This window comes from Lampris incognitus, chromosome 1 (genome assembly GCF_029633865.1).
Source record: "Lampris incognitus isolate fLamInc1 chromosome 1, fLamInc1.hap2, whole genome shotgun sequence".
In the NCBI taxonomy this organism is placed as follows: domain Eukaryota; kingdom Metazoa; phylum Chordata; class Actinopteri; order Lampriformes; family Lampridae; genus Lampris; species Lampris incognitus.
In genome coordinates, this window is record NC_079211.1 from 18,900,281 (window position 1) to 18,925,792 (window position 25,512).

General features: G+C 45.1%; 2 protein-coding genes across 3 annotated transcripts; both read right to left on the reverse strand.

The window, feature by feature from the left end:
* Positions 1 to 2,081: 2,081 nt before the first annotated feature.
* Positions 2,082 to 4,286, reverse strand: LOC130109584 (G protein-regulated inducer of neurite outgrowth 3). The gene has a single exon (XM_056276551.1). The coding sequence runs from the start codon at positions 4,284 to 4,286 to the stop codon at positions 2,082 to 2,084; it is 2,205 nt and encodes a 734-aa protein (XP_056132526.1).
* Positions 4,287 to 9,922: 5,636 nt separating this feature from the next.
* On the reverse strand, positions 9,923 to 22,806 carry sncb (synuclein, beta). Of its 2 annotated transcripts, none has more exons than XM_056288799.1 (6): positions 22,659 to 22,806; positions 21,463 to 21,596; positions 16,683 to 16,712; positions 16,237 to 16,322; positions 12,561 to 12,647; positions 9,923 to 10,801 (listed from the first exon to the last, which is right to left on the reverse strand). In XM_056288799.1, exons 2-6 carry the CDS (start codon positions 21,581 to 21,583, stop codon positions 10,772 to 10,774), a joined length of 354 nt encoding a protein of 117 aa, XP_056144774.1. In that variant the 5' UTR covers positions 21,584 to 21,596; positions 22,659 to 22,806; the 3' UTR covers positions 9,923 to 10,771. The 2 variants fall into 2 exon arrangements, with proteins under 2 accessions (XP_056144774.1, XP_056144783.1); XM_056288808.1 differs by having other exon boundaries at positions 21,463 to 21,593; positions 22,659 to 22,795.
* Positions 22,807 to 25,512: the final 2,706 nt, after the last annotated feature.

Consider the following 25,512-nt stretch of genomic DNA (forward strand, 5'->3'; position numbering starts at 1 on the left):
CTCTGGGCGTTGCACAGCGGCTGCCCACTGCTCCTAGCTACACAGCTAGGATGGGTTAAATGCAGAGCATAATTTCCCTACGGGGATCAATAAACTATCTCAAAATTAAAAAAAAAAATCACTTTCCTGTTAGCGGTTTCAATGTTTTGTCTGAATGGGGTAAATGTAAAAATAGCATTTGCAGTAAAAAAACAAAAAAACAAAAATGTGTCATAGAGCTGGTACTTCTTTTCAAATAAAAAAATGCTTTTTTTTTATCCACTCTTGAACACCACCACATTGTGTTTCAATTTCATATAATCTAGATGTGGTTATCAGTGTAAATCATGTCCTGCTTATTTTGGCCAAGATGTCTAACATACATTTGGTACAACGTTTTTATACTGAACAAGATATAAACATTGTGGAGTGAACAAAGGCCTAGAAAGGGGAAGCAGACCAAGCAAATGTTTTGTTGTTGCACATGTAAATTGCTTTATTTTCTTAAATACATTATTCAATTGTTTAGAAATAATTTTTTTTGAAAAATTATTATAATTGTAATATTAAATATTACAGTTATAAATTACGGAAACATTCTTTTTATGCCTTGCATTTTGACAACACATTATCAAGAGGCTTTGCAGCAAATGGCACTTTCATTTGAAAGAAAACTGTGGAATTGTCCAATTTTCATCTGTTATCTTTGCAAAATAAAAAAAAATTAAAGGTAAAAATCACACCATCAACATGTGAATGAGACCACCCTTTGTATGGTTCTGGCCAGAAGATTTTCATCTTCTGCATGTTTCATTGGTTATTCCTTTACTTTGGGCCTGAGATGTTTAGCTGCTGAAATAAAACCCGATGCTTTCACAGAACGAGCTCAGTTAATTGTTATGATGAGTATCCACATAAATATATATATATATATATAGATATATATAGATATATATATATATATATATATCAATGAATGTATTGGAAGTGCAATCTTTGAATAAACAATTTTTTTGTCAAATGGGTGTTTTCTTTCCTCCCAAATTTATGACGCAAACTTATAAACACCAGCATCAGTGATGCTCAGCTCAGCCTATCTGGGTTGAACACAGATGAAATGATGTTCAAAACACAATTTTACAACTGAAGCACTAGCAATGATAATTTAAGCCTTAAGGACCATTGCTAGAATCCCATTTTAAAGGGAATCATTGCTTTTCTTATTGACTAATTATACAACTACCTAAAGTACTTGTTTTTTTTGTTTTTTTGTTTATTTCACAATACAAGGTACACTGGTACACATCTTAGGTTTAAAATATTGCGCCAACTTTATATGCAGAATAAAAGACTTGCAACCAAAGAAACTGCACGAATGGAAAAGATTTCTCTCATACATAGACCAAGATGATGAAGACTTGTGCTAGATTAGCGTAGATTGTTATATTACTATATAATCTTCCAAAACAAGACTATCCTTAGCTATCACTCGTAAAGAAAATAGCTGTAACTATTGGGCCACGTTCACTCGCTAACCTTTATGACTTTATGTTGTCTGAGGTGCATAATGCAAACATGTGCACAGTTTGGCTCAAAATCGGTGGACAATCAAAAGGTAGCTAGGTTGAAAAATCAGAAAAGAACAGTATTAGATGACACTGACGTATTACCCCCCCTCCCCATTTCCTTTCTAGGGATGGCATTAATAGGCGCAGTCTGCCTCTCGTTGTCTTTTCAGTCATTAGATCTGCAAGGTCCCAAGAAATTAGTGGGGGAAAAAAGGCAAAAAGAGAATAAAAAAACACTTGGTCCAGAAAAAACTCATATGGCTCAAATTTCAACGATCACCGGTGTTCTAAAATAGGAGTGTGATGTCCAGTGGTTTTTGTGCTTTTTGGTTCAAGAAGGCAATTTGTTTCTCACTCTTTCACAGGTAAAGAGACAACGGTGCATTGATGAATACAGGTTATAGTACATACACATACTGCTGTGATTTGTAAAGTTGCCTACGTCCGTTTTTTTTCCCAGGACCGATGCTGCCTGTGATTGGTTGACTGTGAGGCGATTAAAAGCTTGTTTTTTTATGTCCCAAGGACTTCCTGTTACTCCGAGGTATGGGCTCTGGAGCAGCAGTGCGGCTGCTGCATGTTCTGCAACAGTAAGCGGAAGGGGTTTCGTCTGCGTCGTCCGGCCTTGCCGCCCTGCTCTCCTCTCTTCCCTGCCCGGCCCTTACCTGAACCCCCCTGGGCTGAGCCTGCGGTGGCAGGACAGGTGGAGGGGAGGGGGACAGCTGAGGGATTGAGTGGAGGTGGAGGGTGCATGGAGGGCTGCTTCCTGTGTTTCTTCACCTGTTTCTCCAGGTGCTTCTGGATGGCTGAGCCCAACACGGCCACTTCCACCACCGCCCCGTACACTTCCCACGTCATCCCCGTCTCATCCCAGCTCACATCCTGCACGGGCTCCTCACATTTCTCCTCGCCTCTCTCCCTGCTGATGTTCTCCACCTGATTCTTTGCTGCACCGTCCACCTTTTTCTCCTTTGTCGACTCCACCTTATTGTCCTCCATTAATTCTTTCTCCTTGTTTGCAGTTTCTCTCTCCGTCGCCACTGACTCCCGTTTGCCACCGTTTTCGTCCTCCTCCAGGATCTTATTCTCCATCCTCTCCTCCTTATTGATCTCTAGGAAACCTATAGGGCCAGTGGGGGTCTTTGGGGTCATGGGTGCAGTGGCAACTGAGCGTACCTCCACCTGCCAGCCCACCTGCAGCTCAGCATCCTTACTTTCTGCCCCCATGGCTCCAGATGTCCCGCAGCAGATTGGAAAGGAGAAGACATGGTCCCCCTCAGGAGGAGTCATGGGGCTCGTAGCCACTGAGTGGCACTGGACCACCTCCAGGCTAACCTGGGTTTGGATGTGGTGACAGCCAGAAGAGGCAGGGGAAACAGGGATGGGTGGAATTGGCGTGGAGCATTCTGGTTGTGAGATTTTGGAGATTCCTTCCAGCTCCTTAATACGACATGCGTCTTCTTGACTGTCTGCCCCCTGAGATTTTTCATCTTGGACCAAATGGTCTATTGAAGGGCCTTGAATTTTGGTTTTATTTTGTGCTGGGTGTGAATCTGGTGTACCATGTGCACAACCAGAGTCAATTTTCTCCCCGTCGTTGCTGTTTTCTTTGGAGATCTGTTCCACGTTCGATTCATCTCCCCCCTTCCCTTTTTCCTCAATGGCTCTTTCTTCTGCGTCATAATTATTTTCATTCACTTCAGCAGTTTCATCCTGCTTTACCAAATGTGGCCCAATGGAATAAATGAATGACTCAGTCTCCACTTCTCCCTCTTCATCTTCTGCCTCCGTGCTGCCATGGTGGGTCACCAGGATTGTGATATCCTGGTCCATACTCACAATCCTCTGTGCTTGCTGTTGAAACTCTTCCTTTCTGTCCCTCAGTGTTAGATGCAGATCTACTAACCCAACAGTGGGGTGGTTGATGGGGCTCTCTGGAGAGGCATCCCCGGCAGTCGCCTCTTTTCCTGTTCCCTGCTCCTCACTATTCCCCATTTTCTCGTCCATCTGCACATTCTCTCTTCCACTGGTCTCTGGAAACACGGTGTCGGTGGGCGTCCTGGGGGTCATGGGTGCTGTAGCAACAGAACGAAACTCCACCTCCCGACCCACCTGCAGCTCGGCATCTTTAGTCTCTGCCGCCACAGCTCCGAACTTCCCAGAGAAATAGGGGAAGGAGAACGCCTGGTCCCCCTGCGGAGGGGTCATGGGGCTGGTAGCCACCGAGTGACACTGGACCACCTCCAGACTGACTTGGGTGTGGATGTGCTGCTGCCCCGGAGGTGCCGGGGAAGGTGGGACACAGGTGTCATCAGCAGGTGATACTGGCAGTCGTGCTTCATCTTGCTCTCCTACTTCCACTAAGCTCTCCCCCATGTCTTTGTCCACTGACTGGCTTGCCTTAATTTCAGTGCCTGTGTCTGTTGGCGAAAGATCACTGAGGAGATCATCAGCCTTTGACTGGACTGTGTCTTCATTCTGAACATTTGACTCGTGTACTGTTGAGGGTTTTTCAGCATCAGGTTGCTCTTTCAGAGGGACGTCATTCTGGATACAGTCCTTTATATGGCTTACATCTCCATGGTCGGTATCGCCACTGGCGGTAGCTGCATCTCTGGGTGCTCGGTCCCCTTCTTCCTCAGGGGAAGAGCTTGTCTCTGGATACTCCCTATCCTCTGTCATCTCACAACGCTGATGGTCCTCTATTGGACCCTTCGTCTCATTCTTCAGGCTTCCCATTCTCTCGCTCTACGAAAAGCGTTGAACGTTTACCTGCAAGGCAAAGCACAAAACTAATGCTCTGTTTGCTCCACTTGACATGACCGACAATCAAATTAGCATTGCCATGGAAATCAGATTAAGGTAGTTATGTATAGATTACGCTGTTATCAAACGTCAGAGGAGAAATAATGGGATCATGTGCTTTCAATGTCAAGAATAGGAATGCTTCTTTTTTTTTTTTAAACTGTTTTTCCCAGCCGCACTCTGCAGCAGCCTCGTAACAGAGTGTTTTCGTGGTGGCTAAACACTTTATATAAGGCATTATAACAAATGCATATTGATGAGTATCAACACTTTTATAACTGATCATTTTTCCTTTAGAATATATAAAATGAATTCTTGTATTCTTGTAATATTTTACATTTGATTCCACCGCTTAATGGCAATTAGTCAAATTCGACACTTTGCCTTTAAACAACTCCTACATGCATGTAGGTCTGTAGTTCTCCAGAGTCATATGAAGCCATGTGCATGCATAGGAATTCCTAATAGTTTTAGATTTGTAAGGGTAAAAACAAACCAACTAACAAAAAAAAAACAACACAATGTAAGAAATAAGGAGTCAAAGATACATACCTCAGCACTCCAATTCAGACTGACGTCTGTCCATTGGCCATCCTCAGATATAAGTCAAACATTGCAAATCTTATTTACCTAGACACACACAACTGTCCATATATCTTCCCTGTTGAGTGATACGGATTGCAGTGGTTACAGGTTTGTCTCTAGAAGAATCTATCTTGGGCAATCCTCAGGCTTTAGCTGTGGCTGTGTCTATTGAAAAGCTTCAGATTTCCAGTTTCCCTGGAAACCACGGTGGTGTTCTGGCAGTGAGTGGTACTGTAATGACAAAATCTCTATTCGGCTCTCTAATCATCAGAAAATCATAGTAATTAACTCCAACTTCTAATAGCAACACTTGCAAACACTGTATGCACAGGTTTGCAGTATAACAGTGAATTCATGTACTGTTTTTTTTATCAAATAATCTAAGAATACATTTGAATTGTATTGATGATAACTGTGATGTGAATATCGATGCTTGCTCTGAGGCTGAGGCTTTTCCCAGGGAGTATAAATTATATGATGCATAAGAAGTTAGCTTTATGTCATTAATGGTCAATCACTGTCTCACCATGAGACGTGCAGTGTCTTTATGCATACTATATATATATATATATTCAGCACTGTTCTGCATTTGTGGAAATGCACTGAAAGACCATAGAGCTATCACTATATGAGACCACTGACAGCCTGGAGAAAGCCAACATGGTACTCCCACACAAATAAACATATTTGTAAACCGCAATATTCTACACTCTACACCCCCTCAAGCCTCTGACCCCCCCTCACCCTATACGCATCCTCTGTTCATTTAGATACATGGCTTTTTCTGGAGCCCCAGAATTTCTCCCAGCCTGAAGTAATTGTGTGGGACTGACGCATTCATTCTTGCTAATGTTAAGAGTCCTCTCTTTCCCTGTATATGGTAGCTGTTGTGGGCTGCAGCTTGGCCAGAACACTGTGTACTGCTAGCAGAAATCTCGCCATTAATTCAAAGGCCTTAGCCAATCCCAAGCCACCACAGAGTTCTGTTGCCTAGCAACCAGTGTGGTTCCTGGGAGGGGTGTGTGTGTGTGTGTGTGTGTGTGTGTGTGTGTGTGTGTGTGTGTGTGTGTGTACCGGTGAGGGCCAAGGTAGACAGCTCTGATCGCATTCTCATCAGGAGCCATGTGGCTGCCAAAGGTCCTCTTTTTATTGTTGCACTGACGATAATGGTCATGGCTACGCACTGATAACCACCCTCCAAAACAAATTAACAGAAAAAGATGACACAATAATTTGTGCTTTTTTTTTTAACTGATATTCATTAAGGGTTGATGTGGTCTGCTGAGTGCTGAGTCACTTTTTTTTGGATTTTGTAGTGCCTTGCTTCGTTTTCCGACAATGGGCAATCTCGTATTACATTGCAATGAGTCAACACGTTTGCCTCATGTGTCAAATTTTCTGAACTAAATAGACAAGTTTACACGTCTTTATTTGTCAAAATATTCACATACAATGAAATAACCTGTCATAATTTTAAAAAATGGTAAAAGAAAAACAAGCAACACAAGTGGTAAATGGTAGGAAAAGGGGAAGAGGACAATTTATATACTCTTTCCTGTGGAATGTTGCGTTAGTATTTTTGTTTTTTTTCCTCGGGCCGTTGGACGTCAGCGTTTCCTCTCCAAGTTGACTGCCCAACTGGAATAGATGGCTCGCCAGGCGAGCGGGTTTTCAGCTGGGTCAGCTAAAAAATTTTACAGATTATTTAGTCTCCAGTTTGTGTCCAAACTCCTTGATGGTGTCTGTGGCTTTGCCCGCAGCTTTTCCTACGGCTGTCTGAGTCTGTCTGCTGGCCTCCTCGGCAGCTTAAAAGAGTCACAGGGAAGCAGAAGGTCAACACTCATTAAGAAAAACTGGACATTTAACGTGACTGTTCTGTATGTATTTAGACACAGTGCGATGACCGTTATCCACCTAAACTCACTCAGCACATCTTTAAGTATACATGTGTTTCTTCACTGCCAAAACTTTTACCATGCATTTTTTTTTTGGGGGGGGGGGTCATCTGAGGTTCATCATTTAACATTTATTTAACAGAGCACAGCAGGAGTCTTCTCCTTAGAGTCACCAATAAGTTAAGATGCATTTAAAAAGTGTTGCATTTTGCTGAAGTTCTGCAAGTCGGTCATTTTATCAGTGTCTCCTTTCTTGAATGGTGCATCGAGTGACCATGCCTCCTATTAAGCTTCATTACCTTGCTCAAAATAAAACAAGAAACTTGTTGAGTTAAGCAAATAGCCACAGAGAAGGTTCGAGGAAAGACCAGCGTTGAGGCGGTTGTTGTTCTGTACCTATGTTGGTGGTTTCTTTGGAGGACTCTGCCACCTGCTGCACAGCCTCCTGAGCTGCCTGGACTGAAGACACACAGCAGACGGACACTTGTCACGGACCCCGCTTGGGCTTTCGCCCTTGAAAACGAGTGCTCGCACAGTAACGCACGTTTAAGTTGAACAAACCTAAGTGCTCGAGGAAATAAATATCTGCCACCTTCACTTACGGATAAATCTTATCGAGAATGTGCCCCCGTGACCAATAAAGATGGATGAATGTGAGGGTAAGACTTCTTCTCTATCCCACAGACGGATTGTACTACTGCTCAGTGCTGCAGGTGAATGAAGTAATGGATGCCTGCTGTACCTGTGGTCCCTGTGACTTCTTTCACTGCTGCACGGCTGGTGCCCTTCAGGCCCTCAAACGACTTCTTGAACGAGGCCATGGTTCCTCTCTTTGCTCACGTCCCCTTGAGTTGCATGCAAGTGTGAACAGGCAGAGGCGGGAGGCAGCAGTTTAATACTCCCCGTTTGGGCCTGACAGCACCGAGCCTGCACGTTCCAGGTGGATTACCGATACAAAAAAACTCCCAGAGGCCTGATTAGATGGGCATCCCAGCTATGGCAGCACACTGCCAAGGACTAGAGCCCTCTCAGACCACCTCAGCATATTCTACACATCCTGTCATGCCCACCGTGACACAAACTCCCCAAGCAGATACGGAGAGAGGCGGAATGAGAGAGAGAGAAAGAGAGTAGGGAAGGGGACAAAGAGAGAGTGCAAGTGTAGGGAGTGGGACAGAGAGAGAGAGAGCAAGTGTAGGGAGGGGGACAGAGAGAGAGAGAGAGCAAGTGTAGGGAGGGGGACAGAGAGAGAGAGAGAGAGAGAGCAAGTGTAGGGAGGGGGACAGAGAGAGAGAGAGAGAGAGCAAGTGTAGGGAGGGGGACAGAGAGAGAGAGCAAGTGTAGGGAGGGGGACAGAGAGAGAGAGAGAGAGCAAGTGTAGGGAGGGGGACAGAGAGAGAGAGCAAGTGTAGGGAGGGGGACAGAGAGAGAGAGCAAGTGTAGGGAGGGGGACAGAGAGAGAGAGAGAGCAAGTGTAGGGAGGGGGACAGAGAGAGAGAGAGAGAGCAAGTGTAGGGAGGGGGACAGAGAGAGAGAGCAAGTGTAGGGAGGGGGACAGAGAGAGAGAGAGCAAGTGTAGGGAGGGGGACAGAGAGAGAGAGAGCAAGTGTAGGGAGGGGGACAGAGAGAGAGAGAGAGAGCAAGTGTAGGGAGGGGGACAGAGAGAGAGAGAGCAAGTGTAGGGAGGGGGACAGAGAGAGAGAGAGAGTGCAAGTGTAGGAGGGGGACAGAGAGAGAGAGCAAGTGTAGGGAGGGGGACAGAGAGAGAGAGAGCAAGTGTAGGGAGGGGGACAGAGAGAGAGAGCAAGTGTAGGGAGGGGGACAGAGAGAGAGAGAGCAAGTGTAGGGAGGGGGACAGAGAGAGACAGAGCAAGTGTAGGGAGGGGGACAGAGAGAGAGAGAGAGCAAGTGTAGGGGAGGGGGACAGAGAGAGAGAGAGAGAGCAAGTGTAGGGAGGGGGACAGAGAGAGAGAGAGCAAGTGTAGGGAGGGGGACAGAGAGAGAGAGAGCAAGTGTAGGGAGGGGGACAGAGAGAGACAGAGCAAGTGTAGGGAGGGGGACAGAGAGAGAGAGCAAGTGTAGGGAGGGGGACAGAGAGAGAAAGTGTAGGGAGAGGGACAGAGAGAGGGGGAGAGAAAGAGAGAGCGAGAGGGTAGGGAGGGGGACAGAGCGAGCGAGAGCTAGAGAGAGAGAGAGCACAAGTGTAGGGAGGGGGACAGAGAGAGAGTAGGGAGGGGACAGAGAGAGAGAGAGAGAGAGAGAGAGAGAGAGAGAGAGAGAGAGAGAGAGAGAGAGAGAGAGAGAGAGAGAGAGAGAGAGAGAGAGAGAGAGAGAGAGAGAGCAAGTGTAGGGAGGGGGACAGAGAGAGAGAGAGAGAGAGAGAGAGAGAGAGAGAGAGAGAGAGAGAGAGAGAGAGAGAGAGAGAGAGAGAGAGAGAGAGAGCAAGTGTAGGGAGGGGGACAGAGAGAGGGGGAGAGAAAGAGAGAGCGAGAGAGTAAGGAGGGGGACAGTGCGAGTGAGAGCTAGAGAGAGAGAGCAAGTGTAGGGAGGGGGACAGAGAGAGAGGGAGAGATTTTAAGAAAGTTTATGAAGAAACAGGCACAGGGGGGCAGAGGATGCTTGTGTTCTGCAAGAAAAAAAAATCGGCCATCTTAAGTTAGCTTTGTCAAAGTAAGTAAAAAGTCTGCCCTTCTCTGGAAGAACACATCTCCAATTATTTCCCATGCTCCTTTTTTTTTCGTTCATCTTTTTTCTACTTTACGAAATTCAATAAGCATCTGCTTTGTCACAGTGTCTAGTTTTTTTTTTAAAAAATGCCTCAATATCTTATGCAAAATAAAAGGTGATCTGCACCAATATGCAAGTTTCTAAATCATCCCACCGCTGGATTTAAAAAAAAAATATTGCCTCATTTAAAAGATGGCAGTCTTAATTCCAGGTTAAGTAAAGATGTGTGTTGTTGTACGTTGTTTGAGCTTGTAAGTTGCATGTGGGATGACTACGCTGCAGAGGCTGCCGAGTTTCGGCGGATGCTTGCTGTTGTCGCTCGGTGGGTTCACATTTCATTAAAGGAGCACCAGTGAGCTCGTGTCTTTTTCTTACTTTTTTTTATTTACAGAGGATTTGTTTTTTCTGGCTTGATACATAAACCTTTATATTGACAAGTTCTGCAATTAAAGCACAGATTGATGTGACAACCATTATGATTTCAAGACATAATATATTGACTTTAACTTGTTAAAATCTTCAGCGCACGCACGCACACACACACACACACGCGCACACACACACACACACTCGCACGCACACACACGTATAGTTTGTCCATCTCACCAACAGATAATTTACTGGAATGATTTCACAAGCAACTATAAAGTTACAATGTATAAAACTCTTACTTTCAAAAACATTAAAGAAACAAATACCTTGCTTTCAAAGTAAACGCAGAAGAAGAAAAAATCCACAAACAGGCATTGTAGACACTTAAGAGGATATTATTGGAGTCAACCGGACTTAATTATTTAGTACTTTTTTTGTTTTTTCTCCCACTCCCAATGTGTCATTGGAAGATGATGAACATCTATCGCACATTTCTAGATACAGATACGCACAAGTACAGAGTCACAAGCCCCGGCTCTGGTCTCATTTCATTGGGAGGGAGTCAAGGAAATGAGACCGACAGGGCAGCTCCTACGTCGCATTAAATACCTACACCCAACACACTACATTAAGAACATGACATTTACAATATATAATAATAAAAGATCTGTCTTGAAGGAAGAACATTTTTTTCAGTGGGAATGTTTATCTTTTTTTTTGTGTGTCGTTTTGTCGTTTTTTTGCAACAGGGTTATAATTGTGATCGTTTCAGCATTTGTCCATTTTATTGTTAGAAATGTTATTGTGCTGCTGGTTGGACGGTGGCGGGGGCAGATGCTTTTATGCTTCTGGCTCGTAGTCCTGGCTCTCCTGGGGGGAAAACAAAGACACGGCTCAGAGACAGGAAGGGGACGTCTGCAGTAGTGAAGAGGCCCTCGGCAAGAGTCAAGGATTCAGTAGCACACTTTCACCCCCCCCCCCCGTGTAATCCCCACATAATTCAGCACATTTCAGTTTGGGTTAAACATGTCAGCTGGGGGTTTATAATAGCTCGTGACGGTCTTTCACTGCGGGGGAAATGATGTCACCGCGTAACAGATGAGAGCGCTGCTGCTGGTTCGGTGTCCCTTTAAAGCCTGCAGAGGGCAGCACAAGCATACACCACCACCTCCACCACCACCACCACCGAGGATGTGTCGTGAGCACATTCTCAGCACGCTTGCAGCCCCACACAAGCCCCCTCCTCGCATCATTTGTCCACGGAAAAAAACAAAACAAAAGCCTTTGTGGTAATGTTTTATGCAATGCACTTGGGTCACCAAAAGAATGACGGCTCTTTCGTCTCGTAAGCCTTACGCCGGCTGCAGAAACCAAGTGCTCACCTCGCATCTAAGAGCAGCACCGGGACTCCATATCTACGGCAATGCAGGGAGATCCTGACACTACCCACAATGCATGGAGGCGGCTAACGTCATCACCACACCCATTCAGGCAGAGCCAGCTCTCCGCTGGTGTAGCAAAGGGTGGGGGAGGGGGAGAAATGCGGAGGAGGAGGAGGAGGGGACAGAGATGGAGGAAGAAGGACACGGATGGAACGTGCATTCGGCCTCTGAGAAATCCACTTTCAGACAGCGTTTTGAGGGGACGAGTGTAATTCATTTTTCTGCGAGTGGTTAAACATTAAGCACGGGTGAAACATTTATTTTACTCCACTGAATAAATAAAAATACCAGTGAAGGTCACACAACAGCTCCTCTTCACTGTTACACAGTCACGGCCCTTCACCGACGTTCTGATATACGCCCATCAGCAAACTATACCGCTGAGGAGAATATAATGGTTTAATTTCCCATACTCTCACCATTGGTTTACACAGGTATACAATCTACAGCTATGGTGTAGCTACACCACCCATTCACCATTAATTGAGCCGTATTATTTATGCCTTGCTATTGGTTCTAATTGCAGACCACTTATTTTGAAAGGAATGGACTGAATCGAATTTGTCTCACTCTTGAAAGCCAATTTTCAAAAATAACAATCTGTCTAAGATTCACATCCTTCTTCAGAATACACACACACACACACACACACACACACACACACACACACACACACACACACACACACACACACACACACACACACGTTGCTAAACTGAAGGGGTGATAAACGTTGTGCTCTATGTGGCAATTGTCTTGTCAACTCATATCTACTCTTCTCATTTACAGAAAAGGGACCTATGTGCCATCAGTGCCCAAATATATGTGTGGGACTGAAGTGGAGTGGGGTGGGGGTGGGTTGGGGGTAAGCGCTGGGTGCCGTTGAAGTGTATGTGTATGTACGTGTAACAACATATGCTGATCAGCCTCTCTGTGCAGCTGAGTGGATGGAGTCACCCATCCCTCCAGTGTAAAGCTCTACTGAATCTGAGTCAGAATTGTTGTTTTTTTTTTAAGCTGAGCTGTTATCTAAACTCAGCAGCAAAACATACCGCATGGCGACGTTTTGTATAGCAGTCCAGAATATAATATGATGCAACGTCACCAATGTGAAGGATGTTCTTAACGTACAGGATGGCATTTGAGAGGTACGTAGACTGTGTGGTAGTGATGTGCTGGCCGCTTACCTGCTGGGTCTCATCATATGTTTCCCCTTCTGGCTCCAGCATGGCCTCTCCCTGGCCCTCCATGGCCTCCTGTCCATACTCCTCAGGCTGTGGACATATGGAGAGACACACAGAGAGTGATACACACACACACACACACACACACACACACACACACACACACACACACACACACACACACACGCACACACACAGGGTGAGAAAGAGGGGCGTTTTATTAAAAAAAAAAAGTCCAGGATACAGGGCATGTTAATATAGGGGCAATACAAAATATTGGTGTTATTCAGACAGGACCACAGACAGCTTTATCAATTTCATCATAACATATTTATAGTAACCTATTCCTGAAATCTGAGCTGACGCTTGTGACCTAGAGAAAGGATAGCGCAAGGCTGATGCCGGCTGTATTCACGGGAGGCATTAAAGACTCTTACCAAGAAGTCAGTAAGGTACCATGTGCTTGTCAACGACCACACCGGCTGCAATGGGCGGTAAAAAAGAAAGCTAGTGGGTCACAAGTTTATTTTTAAACCCCGCAGTAATCAAGTCAATTAGGTCGGTGTGGGAGCGACCATAATCCAATGGGCTGTGCTAAAGCCGGTGTTATTAGTGTGGGCCCACCAGCTCCATTAGCTAAGACCTTAAACTGGAGACAATGCAAAGAAGCCATCCCATAGACACAACCGGCCAGACAGCTCGCCGTCTGAGAAACGTGGTTGAAGTACCGGTAATGACAGCGGATAAGAACATTTCTATAGTGAATGGGACATCTATATATACATCCATGTTTGCAGTTAACTGAAGATCCTGGCTAAAGGATAATCCTGATTGTCAGCTGCATTATGTCGTGATGTATAGTAGTGCAATACCGATAGTGTGAAGCGATGTGGCCGGACACGGTTGCTCTGAAATGCATGCTGGCTATAAAAACAAAATGCATGTAGCCTTCTTAAAAACAAGCTAGATTTAGATAGATGGATTTAGCTGAAACAAGGAGACAAACAAACACAAGCTAAATTTGCAGGAAAACAAAAGATTTGATATTTATCATGTTTGTGATTTAAACTTTTTTTGCAGGATTCAGTCAAGTGTAGACATGGGAAATACTTGTAACCCCAGAGACATAATGAAGCCCCATTTAGTCCTGGCTGTCAAGAGATTTACTAGATTAGTAAACCCAGGGAGAGGGTCCTTCTGTAAGGCTTAGCACCAGAGGACGACCGCCCATTCTTACCATCACATCCACAAAGGGAACATGCCGCGTCAAAATCTATGATAAAGCTGTGTCCATAGGAGAGTGCAGTTGATTTTTCACTAACTGGATAAATTATATAGATAACATATATTGTCTTCTGGCCATGTTTTTAGTGATTTTAGTGTGCTTTCTTGGCCAGGTATCTGTTGAAAAAAGATTTCTCATCTCAAGGGGCATTCCTGGTTATATATATAGGTTAAAAAAATCAAATAGAACGAATACCATCTTTGATACGGGGTGCTTGATAGAGTGAAAGACTACAACAGAGATGCACCGACCCCCTTTTGCATGTCGGGAAAACCATTCAGTTGCAATAAAAGAGGTCACTAGGGGAGTGTACTACTTTGAATTTAGGATAAGGATCACAATCTGCGAAGTGCTGTTAAGCAAGCTTGCTCTCTCCTGTCCTGTACCCTCCTCCCTTTGCCTTTTCACTCTCTTCTCGTCCCTTCTCTCCTATCCTCCTCTCCTCTCCTCTCCTCTCCTCTCCTCATCTCAGCTTGCCTCTCCTGACACCTCTAGGGAGCCCAGTTTGTTTTAAATGATAGCAGGGACACAAAGAATAATGACATTGGGTAAGGTCAGCGGGGGAACAGGGTGTGATATTGGAAGGTTCCTGGGCAGGGGAGAGTTGATAGTCCCACAGAGACATCAGTTAGATCCATCAGGGCTCCAGACTGCAACCAAAATGGTCGCGCATGTGAGCTTTTTTTTCTTTTCTTTTTTTTGAGAGTGTGCGAGTTAAAATTTCATGCGGTTGCATTCATGTGGGATGCACAAATGCCAGATTGGGCAACATTTAGACAGCAGCATAGCTCACAATGCCCCCGCTGTTCTGTTGCAAGGGGCACGGAGTAGGGCAGAGGGTACCAGGACATAGGTTGGGCAATATATTGATTTTATATTGATATCGTGATATAAGACTAGATATCATATGGGATTTTGAATATCATAATATCGTGATATGACTAAGTGTTGTCTTTTCCTGGTTTTAAAGGCGGCATTACGGTAAAGAGATGCAATTTTCTTAACTTATTAGACTGTTCTAGCTGTTATATTACTTGTCTCTACCTGTTTGGACAGCTTCAAAAATGTCATTGTGTAAATATTTTATGACAGCACCAATAGCCATCTCTAAAATATCCTCAAAATATCAATATTGAGGTATCAAAAAATATCGTGATATTTAATTTTCTCCATATTGCCCAGCCCTCCATATCCATATCACCTAGAGATCGGCTGGCACTTTTAATAAATTCCTATCAAATAAAAGTCAAAAAACCACCGGTCGATGGTGTACAGGCTAGCAAGCCCCTGCTACGCAAATCAGGACAACTATTCATCAGCGTGCAAGGTCATTGATTAATACCAAAGGAAAAAAAAATAATAAAGGGTGCGACCAAATCACGTGTTGGTGCGACCAAATCACGTGTTGGTGCGACCATGTGCGTAGTACTGGTGCGACCAACTGAGGAAGTTGGTCGCACCAGTACTACCAGTGGAAAAGCTAGTGTGAAGACCTGTCAGTCCAAAGCAAATGGACACTGACACTGGCCTGACTAGCTGGCTGCTGTCTGAACCACTGTGGAGCTGCTGTGAGTGTCTCCAAGGACAGTGACTCCTAACCTATTTCTCCGTCGGGCCTCCATAGCTCAGCCTGATGAACTCTGTACCCTGGCTTGTGTAATACAAACCTTTAACACATTCACACAGTGTTTTCATTTTCCTGCTAAAGAAATGTTAAAAATCCACATATTTCACACTCAGCTTTTACAGGGTCAAAATTTAGAGAGGGAGAGAGAGAGAGGAAAAAAGAACCATTAAACGGCTGAGGTTGTTTGAGAGCGTATAGGCTGTCAATTCCCTTATTTAGCATTGTGGACCAATTGATTTATGAATCAAATTCAAATTTAATCAACTCTGAAAGTTGAAAAAAATGGAACGTGAGCATTTTGAAACCTTTAACTTCCCATATAACCCTGACTGAAAGCAACAGGCAGATCATTTGGGATGTTTAGGATATAACTTTTTTAAATGGTTCATGAGATCTTTTCAGGATGTGATGTCATCGACAATGTGACTATCTTCCTTTTTGCAGTGTCACACAGTGTCGAAGATTATGAAAGAGACGTTGTTTTTTTCAATAAGGGGTGACTGAACCCCCATCAGGGGACCTGATGTGTGTGTGTTTTATGTGTTTAATTCTTTTTATGCTGATCTTTGCACTGATAAGAACTGCACTTTCAATGTCAATATTTGTCTACAATGACAAATAAAGTTCTATTCTATTCTGAATGTTATGTACCAACTGTCCAGGAAATGATCAGGACAAATGGGACCTTAAAAAACTGAAGCGGTGATTTCCAGTGTGCTAACTGTACCCTGAGGAAGAGCTGATAGTGGAAATAATGACACACATACATTCATGTCAGCAGGGAACTCGTCCTTCTTCACCAGGCCAGTGGCAGCGGCGATGTTCCCCATGGCACCAGTTGTCTTCTCGGCCACTACAGTAACACAGATATGTGGCGCACACACAAAAACACACAAATACAGATGCACACAAAGCACAAACATATTAGGCATGATTACAACCTGGGTATTTACATTTTATTTTGCACAATGATCACATGCCCACCCCAGCTGCACACACGCACACACACACACACACACGCACAGACACACACACACACACACACACACACCTGTTCTTCATATCATACAATAACAGTGTCATATTGCATAGTTTCCAGCCAAACTCGTTTTTCAAATCAAGAGTAAGTGCCCTGCTACTGCAAAGACACTAAGACTCTTTCTTTTTTTTAATAGCAATGCCGCCGTGGTCGGTCAACAGAGGGAAAACTCACCTGTACCGACACTGTCTTTGGCCTTGGTACCTGAGAAGAGAAACAGAAATGAGTTAGAGAAGATATACGACCAACAACGTGGAAGGAGAAAAAGAAAGAAGAGCTGAATCATCACGGTTGCCAGAGGTGTTGGCTCTCGTGTCAGGCTATTTCACCAACGGGACTGTCGTCTTTGGTGCAGGAATTTAATCGGCGGCATATCTGGAGCTCGTGTTGGCGCTTATAAGGAAACATGGCTTCCCACCCATCTGGGAATTCACTTGTCGAGCATAATCTTCTCCGGAGCAGACGATACACTGGGGCTGTGCCATCACGATATAGGTTCAGTCCCCAGATACAGCACGGCGCCTGCAGTACGTAATTTTTACAAACTGCTCGCTGTCACTGCCAGCCAGCCAGCCATTCATTTTCATCCCTCTAACGGCAAACTAATGTTTAAAAGAACAAGCCGAACAGGAACATCGGGGTACACAGATGAGTGGGAGTGTCTCAGCGTCCCCCCCCCCCCCAGACAGGGTTTTGCATTCTCACTGTAAGCTGCCGCTGTGGGGTTGGAGGGAGGCCATTTCTCCTCCATCCTCCTATTTATTGATCCCCGGTCCACCGGACTGACAGCTGGGTTGGTGGCCGCTCGCCTTAACTCACGAGGCGTAGCAGAGCCGACGTTGTCACTGCACTACGGCAGCATGATACTTTTCGTTCATTAAACTTTCTGGTTGACTAAGAGACAACAAACAGCGCATTGTCCACCGCTCCGGCCTCTGACAGATCTCATCTATCTGCAACACACTCAAGCCAGTGATCCAAGCCAGCAACAATGCGGCCCGTTGGCTGCGGTCGTTCAAGCCCTTGGCGTCTTATCATTTTATTTATCATTTATTAATGAGCACACGCTCGAGCTCGGTGGAATTTGCTTTTGGTACGGGCGAGCAAGGTAAGCTCAGTTGAACGGTGTCGGTAACATCGAGCGTAGGCGGATATGCACGCTGCATTAGACTTCTCTGGTCTTCCTCTGTGCCGTCCCTCGCCTCCCTTCTCCCTCGGGGCCTCTGAAGACCCAATGAGTGGAGGGAAGGGGACGACAAAGTGCGTGACTGTCCACACAAAAGACAAAGCTCGAAGCAAAACAAGCATCCAGGATCTGCTCCCTACTGAAGCTCTGGTTGTCTGTGATGTAACGGGGAGGAAAAAGTAATCACCACATTTATAGTCACCCCTCACCACAGGCGACTGGACGAGAAACAGCAAAGCTTGCAGTTAGGTCCCTTTTTTTATACCCTTGTCTGACATGATAGGGAGAGCACATCTCCCAGCAATACGTAGGTCCTCCGGTATGAGAGTCTCTAAGCGAAAGAAAAGAGAAAACCGCAACATTATTAGGCAACACTGGTTGATGATGACGGATCGCCGCTGTCCTTCGTTTCGAAAATTGCCAATTCAGAAAAAAATAAATAAATAAATAGAAGAACATTTTTGACATTCACCGCTCAAGAGGCTACGTGCAAATATAATCTACATGTCATATTTATCTAATAATGTATTAACTTATTCGTAAACACCTGAACACCGATGAGTTGCGTTAGTATCGAAGTGATCGTGTCACTGATCAGTTACCTCTTTCGTCTGACCGGTAAGGCCCACCGGCTGCACAATGACAAGTCACAGCCACCGTAAGCTGAATTTCAGCGCTTCCATCAGCAAGAAATTGAAAAACCCGTTTGCCATGATGGAGAGCATCCAACTACATGACCATGTCCGCTGTTGATATCAATAACGTCGCTTCTGTGACCGGGCGTTGCACCAGTGACACTGAATCTTTTTTTATTTCTATAATTTTTCTATGCGCGCACAGATGAATCTAACTCTTACTACTTATCTTTTGTGGCTTTTCTACAAAACAAATGAGCTCAGTTAGGACATTAAAGTTTTCTATCTACCCATAATGCACCTTTACAACATGTTATTCACTAAAGGTTGCGCTGTGAGAATTTAACATAAAATGAAATGTGCTTATTCAGCTGGTTCAAACTAAATTGTTGAAGCAGGAGTTGCTGTTTGCTAAGGGGGTCGTGGTGTGACCATATGGTTTTCCTACAGTAATGATACTCCTATTACTCTAGCGCTGGTGTAATAATGTAAAACGGCAAAACAGACCCCCATCCGCGCCCCCACAACCCTGTGTTTTACTATAAGATGGGTGGCACAGCTTCTATAACACCGTTTACTGTGTCATTAAATGGTGCCTTGGATGGCACGTTTTTCTGAATCCCCTTCCCTTTGCCCTCCTCAGGCCGATTGCTCATCTCAGCCGAGTGGGCGGGTCTGCAGCAGCTGTCAAAGGTGGGCCGCAGACCTATCGAATCACTCCCACCCCTCCTCCACCGGGGGCCTTCAAGCGAATCACACTCAGCTTTCTAGGGCACCACTATGCTCAACAAGCAGAGTGCAGAAATGCCATAAGAAATGCTACAGATAGGCTCCTTTAACACTCGCCGAGATGCACAGGCAGAAACCTCCGAGCAGGGAGGCGGTGTGGAGGAGACAGGGATTAGCCTACACATGTTCAGACCGCAGCCTGACACGTTTGGCTGGGGTGATGAGCAACAGGGCATGTTAACGAAGATGTGGGGCTGCTGGATCCTGCTTCGCAAATGCCGAGCACAGCCCAGACACCTCAACAGAAAAAAATAACTACATAAAACACATGGTCACCGAGTAACTGCCAGAAGAGCAAGAAATTTAACGACAACAGGAAATTAAAACGAGACAAGCCATCTGGCTTTTTGGCTCTCCCAGCATATTAAGTGTTGATTTTTTTTTTAATGTCTGTACTAAAATAATGAGTGTTGTGAATGCTGTCTTATTGTTGATGTGTGCAAATAACCAAAACTAATCAACGAAAAACAGCAGATGTAAATTGTGATTGAGATAGTCTGCTGTCTATTGCTGCGGACACATTTTTTTTGCATGACCACATCAAATGCATTGAATTTAATTCTGTAAACAAACAGGCATTTTGTGGTTGGCTATTATGAGATTGGGGTTGAGCATGCAATTAAGACATGCATTTATTGACTGCTTCTGTCTTATATCAGAGGAGTATCACATCTATCACGCACAGTATGTGTGTGTGTGTGTGTGTGTGTGTGTGTGTGTGTGTGTGTGTGTGTGTGTGTGTGTGTGTGTGTGTGTGTGTGTGTGTGTGTGTGTGTATGCTCTTGGGGAGGGGAGGGGACCCAGGTGACTGACTGGACATCCAAATGCAACCAGGATGACACATTCTAAGTTATTTGGTCTGCCAAAGCAACATTATGGCAGTGTTTCTCAACCCAGTCCTCAAGGACCCCCCCCCCCCCCCGTCCTGCAGATTTTCTGTGCAGCCCTGAGTAGGTACTTGGTTGTAGTTATTCAACCAATCAGCAATAAATTATGTCAGATTTTGCACACCTTGCATAATTAAGTGCTATGAGATGATTGGTTGAGTAAGTACAAGCAGGGCTGCCTATGCAGGGTTACAATGAAAGGCTGCAGGTTAGGGGGTCCTTGAGGACTGGGTTGGGAAACACTGCATTATGGGATGTTATGGGAACACGGGCACATCCCAGTTATGCAGATTCGCCCATATCAATAGTGAAGTAACTTGTATGAAAAATATTGTGCAATCAAGTTACATTTTAAGCGGAAATCCGAGGAATATCAAGGGGAGTGCGAATTTCATTCCTCATAGTACCTTAATCTGGCTTGAATGTACTTCTACATTTTTGTTTTGCATCTTATTTCTTATTCAGCAAAACTCGATGTTTTTAATTTCACACTTATGTAAGCAGTTGGCATAAAATGAGCTTATGAATGCGTGGCAAATGACAACACACGCTAAAAATAGATTTAAAAAAAAGCCCCATAAGGCTGAGATACTTATATGTTAAAGGTTAAGCATCCATGAGGGTGGCCGTTGCCAGTTATGAAACCAAGGAAAAGACCAATCCAAAGGCTGTGGTCTGTCTTGTTTCCAGAACATGATTCAGGCCCTGAGCCTCCGCTCCACAATCTGTTGACGTCCAACTTGGTGTCATGTGGTATAGGAGCTGCTACCTCCCACAAGCGCTCACCACCACTCCACCCCTCCCTTCATCCTGTTTCCATCTCCTGCCTTCTGCCTGAAGCCTAGCCAGGCCAGGGAGAGGCAAAAGGACAACCAGACATAGACCCTGTAACAAATCATCTTCCTCAAAGTAAACCCCCTTCCCCTGCTGCTTCCCTCTCTAAACCAGTCAGTTGTCCCCACCTCTGTTACTCTTAAAACGGCTGCAGATGAAGGAAATAGAGAGTTGACCTCCCTAAAATATATGCAAATATAGATTAATTGACACGCAATCTGATGGATTAATCGATGTTTCTGCCGCTGTGCAGCATCCGCTGGCATGGAGCATTTGATCAATTTTTATGAGGCTTTTAATTTTGGAACAACAGTAATCGAAATGCACTTTTCACCCAGCCCGGTTAAAGGAAAAGAAGTTACTTCTTCTAATTTATATCAATTTAAAGGTCATTGTGATGAATATGAAATGATTGCAAAACTGATGTAGCATGTAAATAACCCATATAAAGGGAGCAAACCCCACATCTTGTTTAGCTAATTGAGAAAGCCTATAAATGCCTCTGGACCCTCATAAGGGCGCTCCTCTTGTCCCCACAGACAGGAAGAACGTGAGGCATTTAGACATGCTCACTGCCGGCTGACAATGAAGGCTATATTTTCAAATTAGGTATACCCTCTTACCTACAAACATTACTCCTTCCTTGGTCTTTTCGGCCGCTACCGCAACTCCTTCCTTGGTCTTCTCTGCGGCCACCGCCATCCCCTCCTTTGCTTTAGACAAACCCTTCATAAACACATCCATCTTGGCCGAGCTGCTGTGGAGAGAGAGAGAGAGACGGGCCACACCGAGCGTGATTATCCCTGTAATTACTGTCACAGCGTTCAAGTGTGGGTCATCTTATTCACTCAGTCCTCATCTAATGGCCTTGGACAGAAAATGCTTCCACAGGGCCATAGGTTACCACGAGGGAAGCAGCGCCTCCTGTGGCCGATGGTAGTTAGTCCCTGCAATCCAGCCCTTTAAGCCTATATAGTAAAACGCACGATTCACTCACGCGTAAAGCCCCCTCCCCCTCCCCTTTTCACGTCTTCGCCAAATGCATGAAATATTCAAAGCAAAAAAAGAAAAAGAAAAAACCGATTTCAATGACGTGCGTAACAGTGGGCTCATTAATTATTGCTGGCTTGCAGGACTACTATCAATGGCAGCGGAAGGACAGGATCGCAGGCCTTTGCGATGGGCTCGGTACCATGTGTAAGATGTGGAATAATGCATTAAAGGACCGGATGGCATTGCTGGGGGGACGGGGGTGGGAGGGGGGTTTATATCCACTGATGCTTGAAGCGCCCAGATTTTAAGGTGGAATAACCAGATTTGTAATGAACACGACGGCCACCGTAATCAAAGGTCACGCCTCCATCACGCGAAATGAAACAATTTCTTTAAAAACGGCTCATTTTCGCGTCCTCGCAAGCTTAGGTTGGTATGGATATAATATAATAACGCGCGGGAAAGGAGGAGGAGGGAAGGAGCGGCGGAGTCTCACATCCGCCGGATAAACGCAACATTTCCCGCGGTTCGGCCACGTCTCGTGCGCTCTGGGCTTCTAACAGCCACGGAATTGGCGGCGCAGAAGCGCGACGGCGAACTGAAGCCAAATGTTCGACCCCCCCTCCCCCCCGCGTCTATACACCGCGTTTCTCACGGACTGTCAGCTCTTCTGACATCGAAGCTATTTTGGGCACAATCCCAAACCCCGGTTTCTCCCACGACGACGCCACATGGACATCAAACAGCCCCTCCAAAAACGAAAGACGAATGAATGGCAAAAAAAAAGGAGAAGCTTAAAAAAGAAGAAGAAGAAGGAAGCCTTTACCTGTGACAGAATAAGCCTGCGACTCTTCCCCTTCAACTGCACAGTCGGTTCAGAATATGGTCCGAACGGGAGAGATATCTCCAAACGATCACTATAGGTGGGCCTTCCGCTGGCTTCTCTCCGGCAACAGGGACGGCCCCCTTCACAGTGCGGCTCAGACGATCACGCACGCACCCCCCAGCCCCTCCCACCCCCCACCACCATTGATCATTCACACGTCAGCTGCTGTGGATGCTGATGCAGTATAGGTGTATGCACAGTTGGGGAATGGGATTTTAGCATTAGACCTGTGACATTTTACATCGTCCTGCTTATCAGATCCACAATGAGGATATTGGCTATTACTGCTAAAGGACACTTGGAGTTGTTTGTTTTTTTATCCTGTAGAGCTGTTAGGTTGTAATAAAAGCAGCCCCTCTGGGTTCAGCCGTATGTTAAATCCCTGCAAATGAAACGACGACTACAGTTAAATCACATTTCTACTAGTGGAATATCTGGGGGTCCCCTGGACCCCGGTTTTAGAAAGTATTTGGTCACCGGTTGCCCAATTTCTATCATACTGAAGACAAACTGGTGAAACTGGTGTCATTTTTTTCTTTCTTGTTAAGACTAATGCCCCAAATCATACATAAAAAATGCACTCATCAGTAAGCACCGCATCCTACTTCCAGCATCATATAAAAGACTGTCTCCATCACTTGATGTTAAAATGGAAGATATTCAAAGCTTTATCTAATTCGTACACTGACATGACAAAGCATGTATTTGCCAAATAAGAGGGTCATCCATGGGTGATACCATTTTGTGACCGGAGTCGATTCTGAGGTTGAACTGGCACATCGTGATTTGGGGGAATTAACTTTTTGTGAATTGCGTTTTGACAACATTTTCTTTGCGCTGCATATGTCTCATTTTTGCTTCAAAATCGGAGAACGGTTAAAAAGCCTATATATATTATATATCCCCCCCCCTCGGATATGTGCAGGAAGTGACGTTATGCTTATGACAGTGGGCGAGTGAGTGCGTAATCCCCCCGCTTCCACTGAAGCCCGCCCCTCCCCCCCCAGAGGAATTCCCAGCTCCCAACCTCCTCTTGAATTATCTCTTCTTTCACCGACTCGTCTTATGGTCCCCAGTCCCCAGTCCCCCCCCCCCCCCCCCACACACACACACACACGAGAGGTTTCGGCCCTGCCTGGATTCGGCCGTGGTCAGCATTAAACGGAAACGCCTCTAAGTCAAAAACAATCCTCATCTCTCTAACAAGAGCGTATCTATTCATCTCACATCAGAGTCAGTTTCCTAATTTGTATTTGTTGTCTTTTTGTACAGACCCCCCCCCCAAAAAAAACCCCACCAATATCGTCGCGTAGATTGAGCAATTTTCTAGGGCAATAATAGGCATTAGTAATACTGACATGATAGACAGACAGACAGACAGACAGACAGACAGACAGACAGACAGACAGACAGACAGAGATATAGATAGATAGATAGATAGATAGATAGATAGATAGATAGATAGATAGATAGATAGATAGATAGATAGATAGATAGATAGATAGATAGATAGATAGATAGATAGATAGATAGATAGATAGATAGATAGATAGATAGATAGATAGATAGATAGATAGATAGATAGATGGAGCGGCCATTTGTCGACCGGCGGTTGTCCATGGTGCTGAAGAGCGGCTCTGTCCATGGTGCTGATGTGCTCCGCAGCCTCGTTTGACGTCCGTGGAGATCTTGCGGTGTACAAGACGAGGCGTATGTTGATACTGAATCTATCTGACACGAGAAACATTGATATACATCAGATGTGTTTGAAAAGAGACCTTGTCAACATTAAGGTATTATTTATGAATTTCACAGTCCCTTGTGACTCTTGGCACTTGTAAGCTGCAGCTGCCCTCTTGTGGTCTTTTACGGCATGACACCTTTTTGCGTTACTGAGAATGCATGAGTACAAAAAAAGAAAAAGAAAAAAAGAAACAGCATGCAATTTAAAAATATGAAAATACAAAATAGTATGAAAATATAGAAGTTAATATAAAATGAATAGGAAAGTCTGTTTCTCATGTCGATGTAGAATACTCCAAAGCACTGAACACATTTGTGATATTCTTATAACAATGGAGATAAAGTTTGATTAACAGAAGAGAGAATACAAAACTTCCAGTTGTACACTAGTTGCTGAAATGGGACATACCATTGTTGCGCTGCAAAGCTAAGATAACATCTGTTGTCCAAATGTCCATCCATTGTCTTAACCGCTTATCCTGCTCTCAGGGTCGTGGGAATGCTGGAGCCTATTTCAGCAGTCATTGGGCTGCAGGCGGGGAGACACCCTGGACAGGCCAACACACACACGCGCGCGCGCGCGCGCGCACGCACACACACACAAACACACATTCCTAGGGACAATTTAGTACTGCCCATTCGCCTGACCTACATGTCTTTGGACTGTGGGAGGAAACCGGAGCCGTCGGAGGAAACCCACACAGACACGGGGAGAACATGCAAACTCCACACAGGGGACGACCCGGGATGACCCACCAAGGTTAGACTACTCCGGGGCTCGAACCCAGGGCCTTCTTGCTGTGAGGCGACTGCGCTATAACCACAGTGCCACCGTGCCATCGTCCAAATGTTTCGACAGAAATTTGTACATTTCGCTACCCCATAACTGGAGGCAACACATCATCATCATCATCCTCAATCTGCAAAACAGCGCTCCCTGGGCCAGTTTTGGGGGGAGGTTCCTTGCCCGAGGGCCCAGGCCAAACCAAGATCTACTGGGATTTGAGCTGGCAGCCCTTCAGTTACTTACTTATGTTCCTTACCATACCGT